This window comes from Spermophilus citellus (genome assembly GCF_964194105.1).
Source record: "Spermophilus citellus genome assembly, chromosome: 4".
Taxonomy (NCBI): domain Eukaryota; kingdom Metazoa; phylum Chordata; class Mammalia; order Rodentia; family Sciuridae; genus Spermophilus; species Spermophilus citellus.
Genome location: NC_138185.1, coordinates 161,918,482 through 161,938,022, shown reverse-complemented (window position 1 = coordinate 161,938,022; position 19,541 = coordinate 161,918,482). Strand labels below are relative to the sequence as shown.

Sequence of the window (19,541 nt, the reverse complement as noted above, 5' to 3'; positions counted from 1 at the left end):
TTTAGAATGATGTTAGCCTGAGGCTTAGCATATATAGCTTTTACAATGTTGAGGTAAGTTCCTGTTATCCCTAGTTTTTCTAGTGTTTTGAACATAAAGGGATGCTGTACTTTGTCGAATGCTTTTTCTGCATCTATGGAGATGATCATATGGTTCTTATCTTTAAGTCTATTGATGTGGTAAATAACATTTATTGATTTCCTTATATTGAACCAGCCTTGCATCCCAGGGATGAATCCTACTTGATCAGGGTGCACAATTTTTTTGATATGCTTTTGTATTTGATTCACCAGGATTTTATTGAGAATATTTGCATCCAAGTTCATTAGAGATATTGGTCTGTAGTTTTCTTTCTTTGAAGTATCTTTGTCTGGTTTCGGGATCAGGGTGATGTTGGCCTCATAGAATGAATTTGAAGAGCTCCTTCTTTTTCCATTTCTTGAAATAGTTTGAAAAGTATTGGTATTAATTCTTCTTTGAAGGTTTTGTAAAACTCCGCTGTATACCCATCCGGTCCAGGGCTTTTCTTGGTTGGTAGTCTAATGATGGCTTCTTCTATTTCTTCCTTTGTTATTGGTCTGCTTAAATTGTGTGTGTCTGCCTGACTCAATCTGGGCAGATCATATGACTTAAGAAATTTATCGGTATCTTCACTATCTTCTATTTTATTGGAATATAGGGTTTCAAAATACTCTCTAATTATCTTCTGTATTTCTGTAGTGTCTGTTGTGATATTGCCTTTTTCATCCTGTATGTTAGTAATTAGAGTTCTCTCTCTTCTTCTCTTCGTTAGCATGGCTAAGGGTCTATCGATCTTATTTATTTTTTCAAAGAACCAACTTTTAGTTTTATCATTTTTTCAATAGTTTTTTTTTGTTTCAATTTTGTTGATTTCCGCTCTGATTTTAATTATTTCTTGTCTTCTACTACATTTGCTGTTGTTTTGCTCTTCCTTTTCTAGGGTTTTAAGATGTAGTGTGAGTTCATTTATTTGTTGATTTTTTCTTTTTTTGAGGAGTGAACTGCAGGAAATGAATTTCCCTCTTAAAACTGCTTTCATTGTGTCCCACAGATTCCAGTATGTTGTGTCTGTATTGTCGTTTACCTCTAAGAATTTTTTATTTCCTCCTTTAAGTCTTCTGTAACCCATTGATCATTAAGTAACATATTGTTCATTTTCCAGGTGATGCAGGATTTTTCCTTCCTTCTTTTATCATTGATTTCCAGTTTCATTCCATTATGATCAGATATGGTGCATGGTATTATCTCCACACCTATATATTTACTGAGAGTTGCCCTATGGCATAATATATGGTCTATCTTTGAGTAGGATCTATGTGCTGCTGAGAAGAATGTGTATCCACATGATGATGGTTGATATATTCTATATATGTCGGTTAAGTCTAGGTTATTGATTGCATTATTGAGTTCTATAGTTTCTTTATTCAGCTTTTGTCTGGAGGATCTGTCTAATGGAGAGAGTGGTGTGTTGAAGTCATCCATAATTATCTTGTTGTGGTCTATTTGACTCTTGAACTTAAGGAGAGTTTGTTTTATGAATGTTGCAGCACCATTGTTTGGTGCATACATATTGATAATTGTTATGTCTTGTTGGTGGATGGTTCCTTTTAACAGTATATAGTGTCCTTCTTTATCCCTTTTAATTAACTTAGGTTTGAAGTTGATTTTATTCGATATGAGTATGGCCACTCCTGCTTGCTTCCGAGGGCCATGTGAGTGGTATGATTTTTCCCAACCTTTCACCTTCAGCCTGTGTATGTCTTTTCCTATCATGTGAGTCTCCTGAAGGCAGCATATTGTTGGATCTGTTTTTTTTTAATACAGGTTACTAGCCTATGTCTCTTGATTGGTGAATTTAAGTCATTAACATTTAAGGTTACTATTGAAATATGCTTTATACTTCCAGTCATGTTTATTTATTTACTTATTTTAGTTTGGCTAGTTTTTCCTCTTTGGTTATTTTTCTCCCCCTTTACTGAGATACATCCCACTGTCAGTTTTGGGTGCTATTTTTCAATTCCTCTTCTTGTAGTATTTTGCTCAAAATGCCTTGCAGGGCTGGTTTTCTGGCTGCGAATTCTTTTATCTTTTGTTTATCGTGAAATATTTTAATTTCATTGTCAAATCTGAAGCTTAATTTTGCTGGATACAGTATTCTTGGTTGGAATCCATTTTTTTTTCAGCGTTTGATATATGTTGTTCCAGGATCTTCTCGCTTTCAAAGTCTGTGATGAAAAATCAGCCATTAACCTAATTGGTTTACCCCTGAATGTAATCTGCCTCCTTTCTCTCAAAGCTATTAATATTCTCTCCTTGTTCTGTAAGTTGGATATCTTCATAATTATGTGTCTTGGAGTTGCTCTATTACGGTTTTGAATGTTTGGGGTCCTGTAGGCTTCCAGGATTTGGCAATCCATTCCATCTTTCATATCTGGGAAGTTTTCTAGGATTATTTCATTTATTAGGTTGTCCATTCCTTTGGTTTGGACCTCTATACCTCCTATCCCAATGACTCTCAAGTTTGGTTTTTTAATGACATCCCATATCTCTTGGATAGATTGCTCGTGAGATTTAAGCATCTTTTCTATGTTGACTGTATTCTTTTCAAGTTGATAAACTTTGTCTTCATTATCTGATGTCCTGACTTCTACTTGATCTAGTCTATTTGTAATATTCTCAATAGAGTTTTTAATTTGCTTTATGGTTTCCTGCGTTTCTAGGATTACTGTTTGGTTTTTTTTTTTTTTAAATCTCTTATCTCCTGGTAAAGCTCGTTCTTTGCAGTTTGAATTTCTTTGTTTAATTCGTTTTCAAAATATACTTTCATTGGTTGGACTTGCTGTCTCATGTCTTCTCTAATATTCTGTTCCATCTGAGTTAGGTATGCCTTGAGTTCTTTCCCTGTCCATGTTTCTGATGCTTCTAGGCCCTCCTGTAGATTTAAGTTGTCCTGCATTGTTTGTACTCCTTTTTTCCCTTGTTTTTTTTCATGTTGTTCACGTTACTTTAAAGCTCTGTTTGACTGCTGTGTTTCTGCTTTCTCCTATAAATTTGTTTTGGTTTTGTATATGTCTGTTGTCTCTCCTTTGTGATGGGAGATTATGCCTAGAAATGTTGGGCTTTATTGTACTTTAAAGCTGATACATTCAATTCATAAAAGGCTTCTGGGTTCTATATGCATATAGTGATTTGTTGTTTGTTCTTAGGACTTTATGTTTAGGTTAGGTGCTATGATGTTATGAGGGTTAGTATGTTTTGGCTACTTTAGAAGATTGCTCTACTGAATGGGGATACTAACAGGCGATTGGATTAGGGTGTTGGTAGTAGCTAGGTATTTAGGAGCCTTTTAGACAGCCTCGAAACATTCATCTATTTGCATTTAGACAATTACATGTAATGGAAGACGTAATGCTTGGAATGAAAGTTGGGGGGTACGAGAAGGAAGATGCTCTTAAAAAGAAAGAAGGAGAGAGAGATAGATAGAGGAAAATGAAAAGAACAATAAAACTTAAAACGGGAAAGAAAGAAAGAAGGAAAAGGGGAGAAAAGAACAGAGAGAGAAGAAAAAAAAGAAAAGAAAAACAAATTGAAGTCTTAGAGATCCATTTTCTTCTCTTCCAGTAGGCGGAGCTGTGCCCTCCGAGCCGAGGTTCTGCCCTCTAGGTGCGGATAGCAAACCCTGTAAGGCGGCTCCTGGGAGTCTCTCAATCTTTTCAGTCCAGAGCCCTTTCACTTCTCCGGCCCCTCCGCCTTCCTCCTGTCAGCTGGCCAGACAGGTCCTGACCAGAAGCGGTTCCCCAAAGATCTAGTTACACTTGCAGCCCCACTGCGTGTCCCATTTAAGCACCAGTGCTGTGGTAAACTGGCGGCTAAGACCTTGGGAGACGCTGCTGGTGATATGGGGGGTTGGGGGACAGGAATCCCCTCTGCTTCCTTACAGACGCACCCCCGTAGAGATCCCTGAGGTTTCCTGGCTGCTTGTATCTGGATGGGATGAGAGTCACACACCTGCTAAAGTGGATTCCGCTGGGAAGGAATTCCGTTGGCGGAACTCCGGTGATTTCATCTCTCTGCTATGGCGGGCCCCAGGCACCTTGCTGGAGTGTCCGAAGGGAGGGGTGGGACTGGTCCGTCCCCAGTTGGCCTCAGCTCCCGGCTCGCTATTTCAGGAAGGCTTGGCTAAAGACCTTTTCCTGCCAAGCTGCCTCTTGGAGGCTAGCGACCCAGTGACGGACAGTGGCTGGCGGGTCTGCATCTCTGTGTCTTGTGGTGGGGATTCACTCTACTGGGGCAAACTGTCACTTCCAAAAATCCTAGTAACTCCCGGCCGGTCTCTCTTCAGTGGAATTTTGCTAGGAGATTCTCCGCAGGTAAAATCTAAGCGTATCTCTGCGTCTCTCTGACCCCATCACTGAGGGGGTACTGAAATAGCTGCCTCTTCGCCCGCCGCCATGTTGGATCCTTCGACAAATGATTCTTAATAATGGAAAAGTTACAGTCTCTTCAACAAATGGTACTGGGAAAGCTGGCTATCCATCTACAGATGAATAAAACTTGACCTTTGTCTTTCAGCGTGTACAAAAATCAACTCAAAATGGATACAAGACCTACTTGAACATCCTGAAAATATAAAACTACTAGAAGAAAATAGGGGAAATATGTCAAGACATTGGTATAGGCAATGATTATTTGGATAAGACCCTCAAAGCATAGGAAACAAAAATACAATTTGATAAATGAGATTATATAAAACTATCCCCTATAAAATAAAGGAAACAATTAGCAAAGTGAAGAGACATCCTATAGAATGGGAGAATACTTGGCAACTCTTCTCCTGATGAAGGATTAATGTCCAGATTACATAAGAAACTAAAAAGCCTTAATAGCAGCAGCAGCAGCAACAACAACAACAAACAAGCAATCCAATTAAAAACAGGCAAATGACATGAATTGACATTAATGGCCAATAAATATATGAAAATATTCTCAAATATATGAAAGTACGTTCAAAGAGTTTACAAATCAAAACTATCATGAAATAACATCTCACCCCAGTTAGAATTGGAATTATATAAAAAAAAAAACCCAAATAAAAAGCTAGTGAGACTGAGGAGAAAAACGAACAGTCATATTTGGTATGTAGAATGCAAATTAATATAACAATTGTGGGGAACAGAATGAAGGTTTATAAAAAAAACCCTAAAAATATATGTACCATATGATCCAGCTATCCCTCTTCTGGGTATGTATCTACAGCAAATGAAACCAGCATACCAAAGAGATACCTATATGCCCATGTTTACTGTGGTACACTTTTCACAATAGATTAGATATACAATCATACAAGATGCCCATCATTAGACGAGTGAATAAAGAAAATGTGGTACACATACACAATAGAATATTATTCAACTATAAGGAAGGATGATATCTTGTCATCTGCAGCAAAATGGATATAACTAGAGGATAGCATACTGATTAAAAAGAAAAAGCCAGACACAGAAGGACAAGTGCCACGTGTTCTTTCTCATATGTAGAAGATTAAAAAAAAAAAATAAAAAAAAAAACTTCACATCTATTTCTGAATGTAGAATAATTGTCAATAGAAACAGAGAAGGGGATAATTAGGGGAGGATAAAGGAAAGCTGGGTATGATCAATGCATGCTGTATACATGTATTGAAATACCACATTGGACTCGACCAGTATATACAACTAATACATGTTTGAAAAAGTTTACTGTGATTCTGGGTTCATATTAGAAACTAAAAAAAAGAATTACTTGTTTCTATGTGCGTACCCACACCCACACACAAAACTATTAAGGAACAATGATACCTGGTTAAACTATATTGTTTATTATTGACTTTTGTATGCATCAAAATTTGGGGTGAGAAGGTATCATCATATTGAAATTATACAATTAGTATTAAAAGAAGAATTTTCGTCATAGTTATAATGCTGTCTCTCAAAGGTTAAGGACACACCTCTGAAAATTTTTCAAATATAATACAGCTTTTCCTTTGAATATTTTATTCGAGGCTCAGGTTACACAAGTAATTCGTCATGGGATGTATATTATTTAATGAATTTAATTCTATTTAAAAAATAGAATTTAGTTCGTTGATATATAATTTTATGGAGAATATAAAGGTTTGATTCCCAAACAATTTTTAATATTAAAACCATCTGTGTGGTTTAGCTTTCTATCAGAACATCAGCAGTTCAAAAAATATGTTTAAGATGTTGCAAAAGACTTTCAATGTCTATGTAAATAAATGTCATGCTAAGTGAAATAAACAAATCCCAAAAAACCAAAGGGTGAATGTTATGTCTGATATGTGGGAGCTAACCTATAATAAAGGGAAATGAGGGAAAGAATAATACTTCAGAAGATTAGATAAAGGGGAATGAAGGAAAGACAGGAATACAAAAGACAGTGGAAGGCATCTGACATAACTTTCCTATGTATATATATGAATATACCACAATGAATCCCATCATTATGTATAACCATCAACAAGACTCGGGCCCTTGTGAGAATAAGATATACTCCATGCAGGTATAATTTTATCAGGGGCACTCGATCACTGAGTTATAATTTTTAGTTATACTCTCATGTATAACTAAAAAGAACCAATAAAAATTGTCTTTATATGTAAAGAATACCAGAGGACATTCATCACAGTTAAGTCAAGAAATTAGTAATTTAGTAATTTGATGGAATTTTAGCCAAGATTTTTTAAATATAGATATGCAATATTCAGTAAAAGAAACAAAAGAACATTGACCTATCAAAGAAGCAAAAACATGGCAGAAAGATGGGTAGTTTTAAGCTATCTTTTTGAAGACAGCCAAGGAGTATTCTCTTTACTAGTGAATGTTCTGCTGTTGAGAGGAAAATTACCCACTCCACATTACATATTAGAAAGACTAAATTCGGTTTTTTTTTTAAAGGTAGATGGTACCAGATGATCGAAAATACCATAGAGAGAAAATCTGCGGCTACATTATATTGTCATTACTTGAAAGAATTGTAATTCTTACGTCAATCCTTTGGGATATTTTTATTCTGAGAATAACATATTAGAAAACAGGGCTCTCACTTATGTGAATACTCTCCCAAACCAATAAATATCAAAATTATTTACAATGAATAGAGCAGAAATAGGTATGTTCTTGACTGTGTGCCTGAAAGACCTCCAGCACTCATTTCCTCCCCGAACTATGGTACTCCTTTGGATTCATTGACTCAAGGACTGGTTCTATCTTTCATAAAGTTGTGTAACCCAACTTGATGTAATCTTTATTTCTATTCCTCAATTCTCAAGTCGATTAGAATCACACAATATGATTGCATTTACTGGGAAATTACTATGTAAAGCATTATGTTAAGTACTTTTTTTTTAGAAATATTTAATCTTCATGACAGCAGTAGGCTATGTTATTCCCCAAATAATAGGTTTCATTACCTGTGTTTTTAGCCAATCTCAGAATTGTTAAGAAGCACATAATGTCACCATCCTTTTAAGGAGCAGAGCCTTTAATATGGTGAGAAGGGGAATAGCTGGGTCAAATGGTGGTTCCATTCCCAGCTTTCCAAGGAATCTCCATACTGCTTTCCAAATTGGCTGCACCAATTTGCAGTCCGACCAGCAATGTACAAGTGTACCCTGTTCCCCATATCCTCGGAATGAAACCAGAGTTTCTTCTATATGGCATGAATCATGGCCTATCGGTAAGGTCTGCTCATTTAGAATATAAGCTTCCTTTTTTTTAATTGGTTGTTCAAAACATTACAAAGCTCATGACATATCATCTTCCATACATTTGATTCAAGTTGCACAATCACATCGGTTACACATCCACATTTTTACATAATAGCATATTAATGACTGTTGTATTCTGCTACCTTTCCTATCCCCTACTATCCCCCCTCCCCTTCCCTCTCATTTTCCCTCTCCATCCTATCTGCTGTTGTTTAATTCTCTCCCTTGTTTTTTCTTTCCCCTTTCCCCTCACAAACTCTTATATGTAATTTTGTGTAACAATGAGGGTCTCTTTCCATTTCCATACAGTTTCCCTTCTCTCTCCCTTTCTCCCACCCCACTCGTCTCTGTTTAATGTTAATCTTTTCCTCGTGCTCTTCTTCCCTGTTCTAATCTTAGTTGCTCTCCTTATATCAAAGAAGACATTTGGCATTTATTTTTTAAGGATTGGCTACGTTCACTTAGCATTATCTGCTTTAATGCCATCCATTTCCCTGCAAAATCCATGATTTTGTCATTTTCTGGTGCTACGTAATACTCCATTGTGTATAAATGCCACAGTTTTTTACTCCATTCATCTATTGAAGGGCATCTAGGTTGGTTCCACAGTCTAGCTATTGTGAATTGTGCTGCTATGATCATTGATGTGGCAGTATCCCTATAGTACGCTCTTTTAAGGTCCTCAGGGAATAGTCCAAGAAGGGCAATAGCTGGGTCAAATGGTGGTTCCATTCCCAGCTTTCCTAGGAATCTCCATACTGCTTTCCAAATTGGCCGCACCAATTTGCAGCCCCACCAGCAATGTACAAGTGTACCCTTTTCCCCACATCCTCGCCAGCACTTATTGTTGTTTGACTTCATAGTGGCTGCCAATCTTACTGGAGTGAGATGGTATCTTAGGGTGGTTTTGATTTGCATTTCTCTGACTGCTAGAGATGGTGAGCATTTTTTCATGTACTTATTGATTGATTGTATGTCCTCCTCTGAGAAGTGTCGGTTCAGGTCCTTGGCCCATTTGTTGATAGGGTTGTTTGTTATCTTATTGTTTAATTTTTTGAGTTCTTTGTATATTCTGGATATTAGGGCTCTATCTGAAGTTTGAGGAGTAAAAATTTGTTCCCAGGATGTAGGTTCCCTGTTTACCTCTCTTATTGTTTCTCTTGCTGAGAAAAAACTTTTTAGTTTAAGTAAGTCCCATTTGTTTATTCTTGTATATAACTCTTGGGCTATGGGTGTCCTATTAAGGAATTTGGAGCCCGACCCCACAATATGTAGATCGGAGCCAACTTTTTCTTCTATCAGGTGCAGAGTCTCTGATTTGATATCTAGCTCCTTGATCCATTTTGAATTGACTTTTGTGCATGGCGAGAGAAAGGGGTTCAGCTTCATTTTGTTGCATATGGATTTCCAGTTTTTCCAGCACCATTTGTTGAAGATGCTATCCTTCCTCCATTGCATGCTTTTAGCCCCTTTATCAAATATAAGATAGTTGTAACTTGGTGGATTAGTCTCTGTGTCCTTTACTCTGTATCATTGGTCCACTCGCCTGTTTTGGTACCAGTACCATGCTGTTTTTGTTACTATTGCTCTGTAATATAGTTTGAAATCTGATATCGCTATACCGCCTGATTCACACTTCCTGCTTAGAGTTGCTTTTGCTATTCTGGGTCTTTTATTTTTCCATATGAATTTCATGGTTGCTTTATCTATTTCTACAAGAAATGCAATTGGGACTTTGATTGGCATTGCATTAAACCTATAGAGAAGTTTTGGTAATATCGCCATTTTGTTGATGTTAGTTCTGTCTATCCATGAGCAGGGTATATTTTTCCGTTTTCTAAGATCTTATTCTATTTCTCTCTTTAGCGTTCTGTAGTTTTCATTGTATAACTCTTTCACCTCTTTTGTTGATTCCCAAGTATTTTATTTTTTTTAGGATATTGTGAATGGGGTGTTTTTCCTCATTTCCATTTCAGAAGTTTTGTTGCTGATATACAGGAATGCCTTCGATTTATGCGTGTTGATTTTATATCCTGGCCACTTTGCTGAATTCATTTATTAGTTCTAGCAGTTTCTTTGTAGACCCTTTTGGGTCTTCTAGAAATAGGATCATATCATCTGCAAATAGTGATAATTTAAGTTTTTCTTTTCCTATTTTTATGCCTTTAATTTCTTTTGTCTGTCTAATTGCTCTGGCCAGTATTTTGAGAACTATATTGAATAGAAGTGGTGAGAGAGGGCATCCCTGTCTGTTCCAGATTTTAGAGGGAATGCCTTCAATTTTTCTCCATTCAGAATGATGCTAGCCTGAGGCTTAGCATGGATAGGTTTACAATGTTAAGGTAAGTTCCTGTTATCCCTAGTTTTTCCAATGTTTTGAACACAAAAGTATGCTGTACTTTGTCAAATGATATTTCTTCGTCTATCGAGATGATCATATGGTTCTTTAAGTCTATTGATGTGGTGAATAACATTTATTGATTTCCATATATTTATTGATGCATCCTTACATCCCAGGGATGAATCCTACTTGATCATGGTGCATAATTTTTTTTGATGTGTTTTTGTATCCTATTGCCAGATTTTTATTGAGGATTTTTGCATCTAGGTTCATTAGAGATATTGGTCTGTAGTTTTCTTTCTTTGAGGTGTCTTTGTCTGGTTTCAGAATCAGGGTGATGTTGGCCTCATAGAATGAATTTGGAAGAGCTCCCTCTTTTTCTATTTCTTGAAATAACTTGAAAAGTATTGGTATTAATTCTTCTTTAAAGGTTTTGTAAAACTCCACTGTATACCCATCTGGTCCTGGGCTTTTCTTGGTTGGTAGTCTTTTGATGGCTTCTTCTATTTCATCCATTGATGTTGGTCTGTTCAAATTGTGTGTATCCTCATGATGCAGTTTGGGCAAATCATATGACTTAAGAAATTTATCGATGTCTTCACTGTCTTCTATTTTATAGGAATATAGGGTTTCAAAATAATTTTTAATTGTCTTCTGTATTTCTGTAGCATCTGTTGTGATATTGCCTTTTTCATCCCGTATGTTAGTAATTTGAGTTCCCTCTCTTCTTCTCTTCCTTAGCATTGCTAAGGGTCTGTCGATCTTATTTATTTTTTTGAAGAACCAACTTTTAGTTTCATCAATTTTTTCAATTTTTTTTTGTTTCAATTTCGTTGATTTCCGCTCTGATTTTAATTATTTCTTGTCTTCTACTACATTTGCTGTTGTTTTGCTCTTCCTTTTCTAGGGTTTTAAGATGTAGTGTGAGTTCATTTATTTGTTGGTTTTTTCTTTTTTTGAGGAATGAACTCCAGGAAATGAATTTCCCTCTTAAAACTGCTTTCATTGTGTCCCATAGATTCCCATATGTTGTGTCTGTATTTTTTCATTTATCTCTAAGAATTTTTTGATTTCCTCCTTTATGTCTTCTATAACCCATTGATCATTCAGTTACATATTGTTCATTTTCCAAGTTATTTAGGATTTTTCCTTCCTTCTTTTACCATTGATTTCCATTATTTGTTGCATAAATATTGATAATTGTTATGTCTTGTTAGTGAATGGTTGCTTTTAACAGTATATAATGTCCTTCCTTATCCCTTTTAATTAACTTAGTCTTGAAGTCGATTTTATTCGATATGAGAATGGCCACCCCTGCTTGCTTACAAGGACCGTGTGCATGGTATGTTTTTTCCCTACCTTTCACCTTCAGCCCGTGTATGTCTTTTCCAATCAGATATGTCTCCTGGAGGCAGCATATTGTTGGATTTGTTTTTTTAATCCATGTTACTAGCCTATGTTACTTTATTGGTGAGTTTAAGCCATTAACATTTAGATTTACTGTTGATATATGGTGTGTACTTCCAGCCATGTTTGATTATTTATCTTTTTTTTTAAATTTGGTTTGTTTCTCCATGATTAGCTTTTTCCCCGCCCTCTCGCTTTACTGAGGTACTTCACACATTCTCCTCCTCCTTACATACCTCATAATTTTTACTAAATCTAGACATGTTATGTAGTCAACTATAGTACCTCTGGATACTGATTGCCCTCTCCCCTCTCTAGGGTCTTTTTGTTGTTGTTTGCTTTCTTACTTGATTACTGAACTATATAGACTAATATGCTAAAGTCTACTTTCTACCCAGGATGAAGCCTCTGATATCACTTCTTGGAGTGCTCAACCAAGGTAGGCACATACTCACCCTAGGATGGCTATTTCTAGTTTACTAGAGGATTATTTATTTACTGTTAGCTTATCTCTGTTAAGCTATTTGACTTTGTTGTTGTTGTATTGTTTTTCCACTACACTATGTTGTAGGACTCCATTAATTTGCAGCCAATTGCACTAGGGGTTTAAACAATGTCTTAGGATCAGACTTCAAAGTCTCATCCAATTAAATTCAATAAGAGATAGCTTTGTAGTCCAGACTTCAAGTTTTTTTTTTTTTTTTTTTTTTTTCCTGAACCATAGAAGACTCTTTTCAGTCATGTTTTTCTCAGGTTCTTTCTGTTTGTTCGGTGTCTTCAACTGCTTAGTTTTGCTATAATAGAGTAACTGAGACTGGAAAATTTATAAAGAACAGAGGTTTATTTTCCACAGCTGGGATAAGTGGAAAATCCAATATCTAGGATCTATATGTGGCATGGGACTTCTTGCTGCATCATCGCATGGAAGAAGGGCAAAATAGAACACATGCTCACATGTGCCAAGAGAAAGTGGCAGGAGTGAGAAATAGAACTTATAGTTTCTGGCCATATTATAATCAAGATTAATCCATTCACCTGTGAGGAGACCTCATGACCTTAACAACTCTTATCAGGTCCTATCACCCAAAACTGATTATTGGAGATTAAGTTTCTAACACATAATATTTTAGAGACATATTCAAACCATAATAGTGGGGATGGAGGCTCTGTTAATCACTGGATACCAGTGACACAACCTGGCTGGGAGAAATAGAACATAGCCTATTTCTGTTGGGATGGTGATGGCAGATCAACACTTGCTTAGCACTGCTACAATATTCTGGCCAAAGACTCAGTGTGACAACTATTCTTCCAGGTGAAAGATGAAAAAATATCTCCCTGGTCTGCCAACATCACAATGTAAAGGATAAAGAAACCTGTAAGCTGCTTCATGGGACATCAGGAAGTGAGTCGGAAGATCAACTTTAGACTGGCTCTGCTAAATCTGTGAGAGAACTAAGTAGTTCCACCATTGATGTTTGGATAGAGTAGGGTGAACATTGCTAAAAAGTTTTTCTATTCTGTTAGGTGCCTCCTGTCTTGGTCTTTTGGCTAGATAAAGAGGCTTTTCTTGGAGCATTTTTTTTTCTATGCCTATTGGTTCCAACTTGAAGTCTTCTTCAGCACCCTGTCCAGAACATATGGGAAATAGTAAGAAAACCCAGGGAACTCACTGCCATGTCATTTCTTAAGTCTTCAGGCTCCTCATCAAACTGCCATTTTCTTTTCACCTCTTAAAGAGTTTCTCTATTTATTTGGTAATGCCCAAGAAACTTTAGATTCGTGATACAAGAAAACGAATCTAGAGGAATAACAGCATTCTATCTCGGCTGGAACTGGAAGTCTTTACTTTTGAAATTTGATCAACTTATTATAATATTATCCAGAACAATTAATACATGTGCCGTGTATGATGAACTAAATAATGGTTTCTGCAGTAAGAAACATTGTGGAAGATTACCACATCTGACAAAAATTGAGTTATGTTTCATCAATCAATCACACTATCCTATGGAAAGATACAAATGTATATTTATTTATACATAGTATTATTATACACAGCAAATCAAACTTAAAATTCAATTATATTATTTATATAACTTAAGATTATTCAGATATTTTCCAACTACACTCATTATTTCATCCATGTTTCCATTTCCTTGAGACAAAAAAAGATTATATCTGATTTTAACTGAAAATACTAATAATGCCATGAAATATAGACAAAATACTTGTAACAGTTTTTTTTCCCGAATATTTAAAAAAAGTAAGATGGCTTCAATATTTTGTATGTTTCAGGGTTCAAACTTTCTGACATTATTGTTTGTGTGTGTGTATGTAATTAAAGAAAAGTAGAATTGATAATATTTGATTTGTTAGATATTTAGGAAAAGATGAAAAAGTTGGATCATATTTCTAGCGTGGGAAGTTTGAGCATATATAATGCTGATAGAGAGGATATATAATAGAAGGAATACTTTGAGAACCAAGAGGATAATTTTTAGTTCTAGTGAATTTGAGGTTCCTTTCAGATAACCAAATATTCACTAAATCACTGGATAAATCTGGCAGAAACTCAGAGAGAGAGATAAAATTCAGTGATTGATATTAGAATCTGTAATCACATAACAGCTGAGGTCATACTAGTGAACACAGAGAATCACATGTAACTGCTATATAAAGGAATAACTGTTGACTGAGGTTGTAGTCCTTATGTAGACACATCCTAAAACCAGAGAACTAATATATTCATTTAATTAGTTTAGTTTAATTAATTTTTAGAAATGCTGCTTACCTTTTAATAATGACTCTTCACTAAAAGAGCATTCTTTCATTATATTTTCTAAAAACAATTCTAGAATTGTCTCTCAGAAAATTCCTTTAAAAAATGATTTGTGATGATGCTTGACATGCTTTTTCCATTAATTACTGGTGTTATATCTAATCTTGGTAGCACAGGCTGGCCTCAAACTTTTGATCTTTGTGCACTCTACCACTGAGATACATTCTGAGCTCTTTTTATATTTATGCTGAGACGGCCACACTAAGTTAACCAGGTTGGTCTTGAATTTGTGATCTTCTTGCTTCAGTATCTAAGTAGCTGTGATTACAGGGGAGCACCACCACCCATGATCTAAATCATATTATTTGCATCCATTTTTTTTCCCTCAACCTTCACTGCCACAGTTTTAGTACAGATATTAATCATTTTATGTCTACATTCCTAAAATCTGGTTTCCTTCTTCCTACTATGAATATCTTCTTTGCTGAAAGCACTTCTTAATCATCATAAAAATATTTAAAGAAATTACCAAACTGATAATGTTACTTTTTCTCCTAAACTCCTAAATGAGTACATAATAGCACCTTAGGTTTTCAAAATAAAATCTAAACTTCTTAACATGACACAAAGCCACTTCTAGCCCTATATTTCTCCAGAACTTACTTTATATCATTCAATCTGGAGCTACATTATATCATATTTATGTTCTCATAAATATCTCTGCCTGCCTGTTTGCTTGTCTCTTCCTCTCATACTGGGGATTGAATACAGGGCCTCATGTATGCTAGACAGGTGTTCTACTGGTATATTCCTGTCCCCAGAGTTTACCTCTTGGAAAGATTTTTTGCTGATCACCTTTTGAAACAGCCAGGTTACCTTTCTATGTGTTACCATAAAATTATTTGTTTACCTTTATCATTTAATACCTATTTCAATTGTATTATAAGACAGAGCCCCTTCAAGAAAAATGCACTTCAATTTTATTTCCTATGAATGTTTCATAAGACCCCTTCCCTTTGTTTCTCTCTCTTTCTGTACATATAGATTAAATATTCTGAAGTTAAATATATTTTTGAGTAATTATAAAGTATACATCAAGAAGTAACATATTAATGTTTTTCTCATCCTTTAATGACAATTACATTTCTGAAATAATTACTAAATGTCAAATAAATAATCCAAAGTTCATCTTTATGCATTTGCATTTCTAAATCTGTAAAATGAGGAATGTAAATTAGGATCAAGTTTCCTCACAGTTGATTCCTCCAACTGTATGAATTTACAGAAGTTGGAATGAGACTCTTGAAACTTACTTTTAATGCTAGAACTTGATATTGAAAATTTTAATTGAATTACGCATGATTATTGAAATCTTTATTATGCAATAAATCTACTCAACAACTTAAGCAGTATTGTTTAGCTCTGACTATTGTTATGCAATTGTTAAATTTCATATAGGAAACAGGAAGTACAATTCTCAATATGTGGTAAATTGCCTTTGGACAAGGACAACATGCTGTGCTAGATGATTAATATTCCACAGACGGAAGAATATAGTAATGACCTAATTTTCAAGGAATAAGGTAAATTCTTAATTTATTATAACATAAATTTTAATTGAAATTGGCATTTGTGTTTTAAAAGGAACCAGGAGATATTTACTAAAAGATTGCTATTATTTTATAATTAATAAAGAATATAGGAAAAAGAAATTGCAAAAAGATTTTTAAAAGATAATCTATCATATACACTAATGGTTATAATGCTTCTCATGTAGATTTTCAAAGAACTGCATAAGAAAGGATTACTTTTTGATTCTCCTAATATTTTTCTCAGAAACGCATTGCAAATGGTAGATGATATCTGATGATAATTTATTTATTATATATACATTTTTAATTCAAATAGAATAACGGGGAACTTAATGGTGTCCTAACATACCCAAAGATTCAATGATATATAGGAAAAGCAAGATTTTCCCCAACTTCCCAATGAGATACTAAGCCTTTGTAGAGGTGAAAAGTGCCATACTATACCTTGATTTCTTCTATCTCGTCTGGTACTATCTTGTATGCTGATATAGTCCCACCCAACCTGAAATTAGGAGAAGAAAATATTCTCAAAACCAGCAACAGTGCATTAAAAATATGGAAGAGTTATAGTATTAGCATCAGAGTGCTATCAATAATTGTCCAAGGCCTAGCTGCTCAATAACCAGAGAGAAAAACATTTTGTACGAAAGTTTTCCATTTATTAGTTTAAAAGAGGTAGATAAAAAAAATGACTTTTGAAAGAACAAACATTAAGTTCAATTTTTATCCATAACTAAACTCTTATTGATGGTTTTAATAATGCTGAAGCTTCCAGTTTTATTGCTGGTTTCGATCACAACTAACATGTCTCAGGAATCAATAGAAGACATGTTGTTTGTCTTTTTGTTTGATTAATTAAACTGTATTTCTTAAAGTAGACTTAGGCTTATAAAAACTGAGCAGAAAGTAGACATATAGTCTCTCATATCCCAACTTGCTCCAGTTTCTTGTTTTAAACATCTTGAATTACTATGGTATTTTGTCATAATTGATGAACCAATGTTGATTCTGCTTTTTAAAAACAATTTAAACAGGGATATGTGTGTACCTTGCACTGTCAAAGGGAACAAGAAAAGAATTTAATTAATTTAATTCCTAAAATATTTTCTTTGCCTTGAAATGGAGATGCCATTAATTTCATGTTTATGTTTGAAATAATTTTTAGAAAATGACAAATATTTCTATAACACCATAAGCCAGGTATGTCATATATGTTATTTAATTTATTCTTGTAATTATCTCTATTGTAAAAATGAGGAAATTGAGACATGGAGACATTTAGCAATTTTTTAAAAAATAACTGAAGTAACTATTAAGTGAAGTAGTTAATAGAGTTGCATACATAAATGGAAAATACATATCAGAATTTGAATACAAAGTATAAAAATACTAATTTGAAAAAATATTGATTACATGTAAAAATAACATTCTGGATATATTGAATTAAATATGGTATATTATTAAAGCCAAGAATCCATCTATTTCTTCTTTTTTTTTTTTTTTTTTTTTTTTTGGTATCAAGGATTGAACCCTGGGGCACTCGACCACTGAGTGACATTCTCAGCCCTATTTTGTATTTTATTTAGAGACAGGGTCTCAAACTGAGTTGCTTAGCACCTCACCATTGCTGAGACTGGCTTTGAACTTGAGATACTCCAGTCTCAGCCTCTCGAGTCACTGGGTTTACAGTAGAGGCATGTGCTGCCATGCCCCAACCCCTCTGCTTCTTTTCAGTTTTTAAAATGTGGCCACTAGAAAAAATTTAAATAACATTCAGGGCATTTGGAACTCCCAACATATCTCCTTCAGTTGCTCCAAGCTCTTAAAATACAAGATAATTCCCTTAACTTTCTTCAACTTCTGTGTTTACAAAGGAAACTTCTGATTACTCATCCTGAGTTCATAATTATCTCAATATCCAAAAAAAGAGCATCATACATAAGAAAATCCTAGGATATTTCCTCTCACAAATGTAAATTAAAAAACAACAGGAGCTGGGGTTGTGGCTCAGTGGTAGAGAGCTTGCATAGTATATGTGAGGCACTGGGTTTGATTCTTAGCACAGCATATAAATAAATAAAGGAAATAAAGGCTAATCAACGTATTAAAAGTCCAATAAATAAATAATACTCTGGTTTCCACTAAAAATTAATTCAACAAAATGATTTTCATTGAAACATTCTAATATTTGTTATTTATTCTTGCTAATGAAACTACTATTAAGATCTTGACTAAGAATTATTTCTTAGATTAAAAGTGCCATGATTAAATGGTAGAAACAAATGAATTTCAAATTAATTTACTTCATATAAGGCATACTATGGATGTAGTATACAAGACCATGATACGATAACTAATAAAAGAGAAGTATTAGAGGTTACTAAAATGGAAAGTTACAAAAATTTTGTAAGAAGTTCAAAATTAGCATTTAAAAATACTTTCATTTTCAATTATTAAAATTACTCAACTAGAAGCTAAGATTGAATACATCAATGAAAACATTAGGACAAAAAAGTATTGAAATCTCTTAGGTCTGTAATTCATAAATTTTGAATTTATTTCAAAATAAAAAATTTTAAAAATATATACCATTATAAAATACACTGGTTTTAATTAACGTGTTCTATAAAAACTGTTACATAAATGGAAAAAATATTACAGAAATAGTTCCAAGTTGTTAGTAAAATAATGATTCAAAGATGCCATGGTGACTTAATGGAACAAAAAGCAAAACAAAGTTGCAATAATAAACTTCAATTCTATTCCACAAACAATTTGCTATTCTCTTGGTTAACACTAATTAATAGTATTCAAAACTGGCTTTCCTAATCCCATGAAGATGTTGGGAAGGTAAACTTCCAGATTAGTATTCCTACATCAAATTCAAACCAATGACAATAGTTTTGACTGTTAAAAAGGTGGGACAAGTGATGTGTATGGGTCAACATATTCCCACTTTGATTACAATGGACATGACATATATACATATGCATATAAATAGTATAATAATGAAGTAATAGCATAACTATATGGTCAAGAAGCTAAAAATAGAGTAAATGTGGAGGGCTTCCATATTATATTAAACACAAAAATGAGAAAGGTGACAAAAGCTTATGTAAATACCAGGAAAAAATCCTATGAACAAAACAGTCTAGTAAATAATGTCACAAATAACTCAGTCATGAGCAGTTTATATTTTAAAAAACACACTGTTCAAGAATACACTTATTTCAGCCATCCTTTTCTTCTATTCCCTGAAATACTATTACCAAAGTAATAATAAATTTTCCAATTATGACTTTTGAACAACTGATTTCTGAAAATGACATTTGTATTTTCATGGTATCATTTAGTAGAGATATTCAACATGTTATCTGTATTAAATAGTTACGAACTTAGGTCTAGGCCATAAAATGACTCCAAATTGCATTACACTACACCATTCTTTTCATTACACTATACTATCCATTCATAAAAAATACACTCTGGAGGTAGAATTCTATTATACTCTAGTCAATATATAAAAGGCATTACACATTGGAATTGTAGTGGTAATAATATTAGCAATATTACTACAAATATTATATATATACACACACACACATATAATTGGGATTCTTTGCATAATGA

General features: G+C 34.2%; 1 protein-coding gene across 4 annotated transcripts in view; it reads right to left on the bottom strand.

The window, feature by feature from the left end:
- The window catches only part of GPHN (gephyrin), a 612,413-nt gene that overhangs the window by 357,005 nt on the left and 235,867 nt on the right, over window positions 1–19,541 (bottom strand). For all 4 annotated transcript variants that reach the window (XM_081290454.1, XM_081290455.1, XM_081290456.1 and 1 more), the window contains exon 3: window positions 16,356–16,413. In XM_081290454.1, coding sequence (XP_081146580.1) covers window positions 16,356–16,413 — 58 coding nt within the window. The remainder of the gene's footprint in view (window positions 1–16,355; window positions 16,414–19,541) is intronic.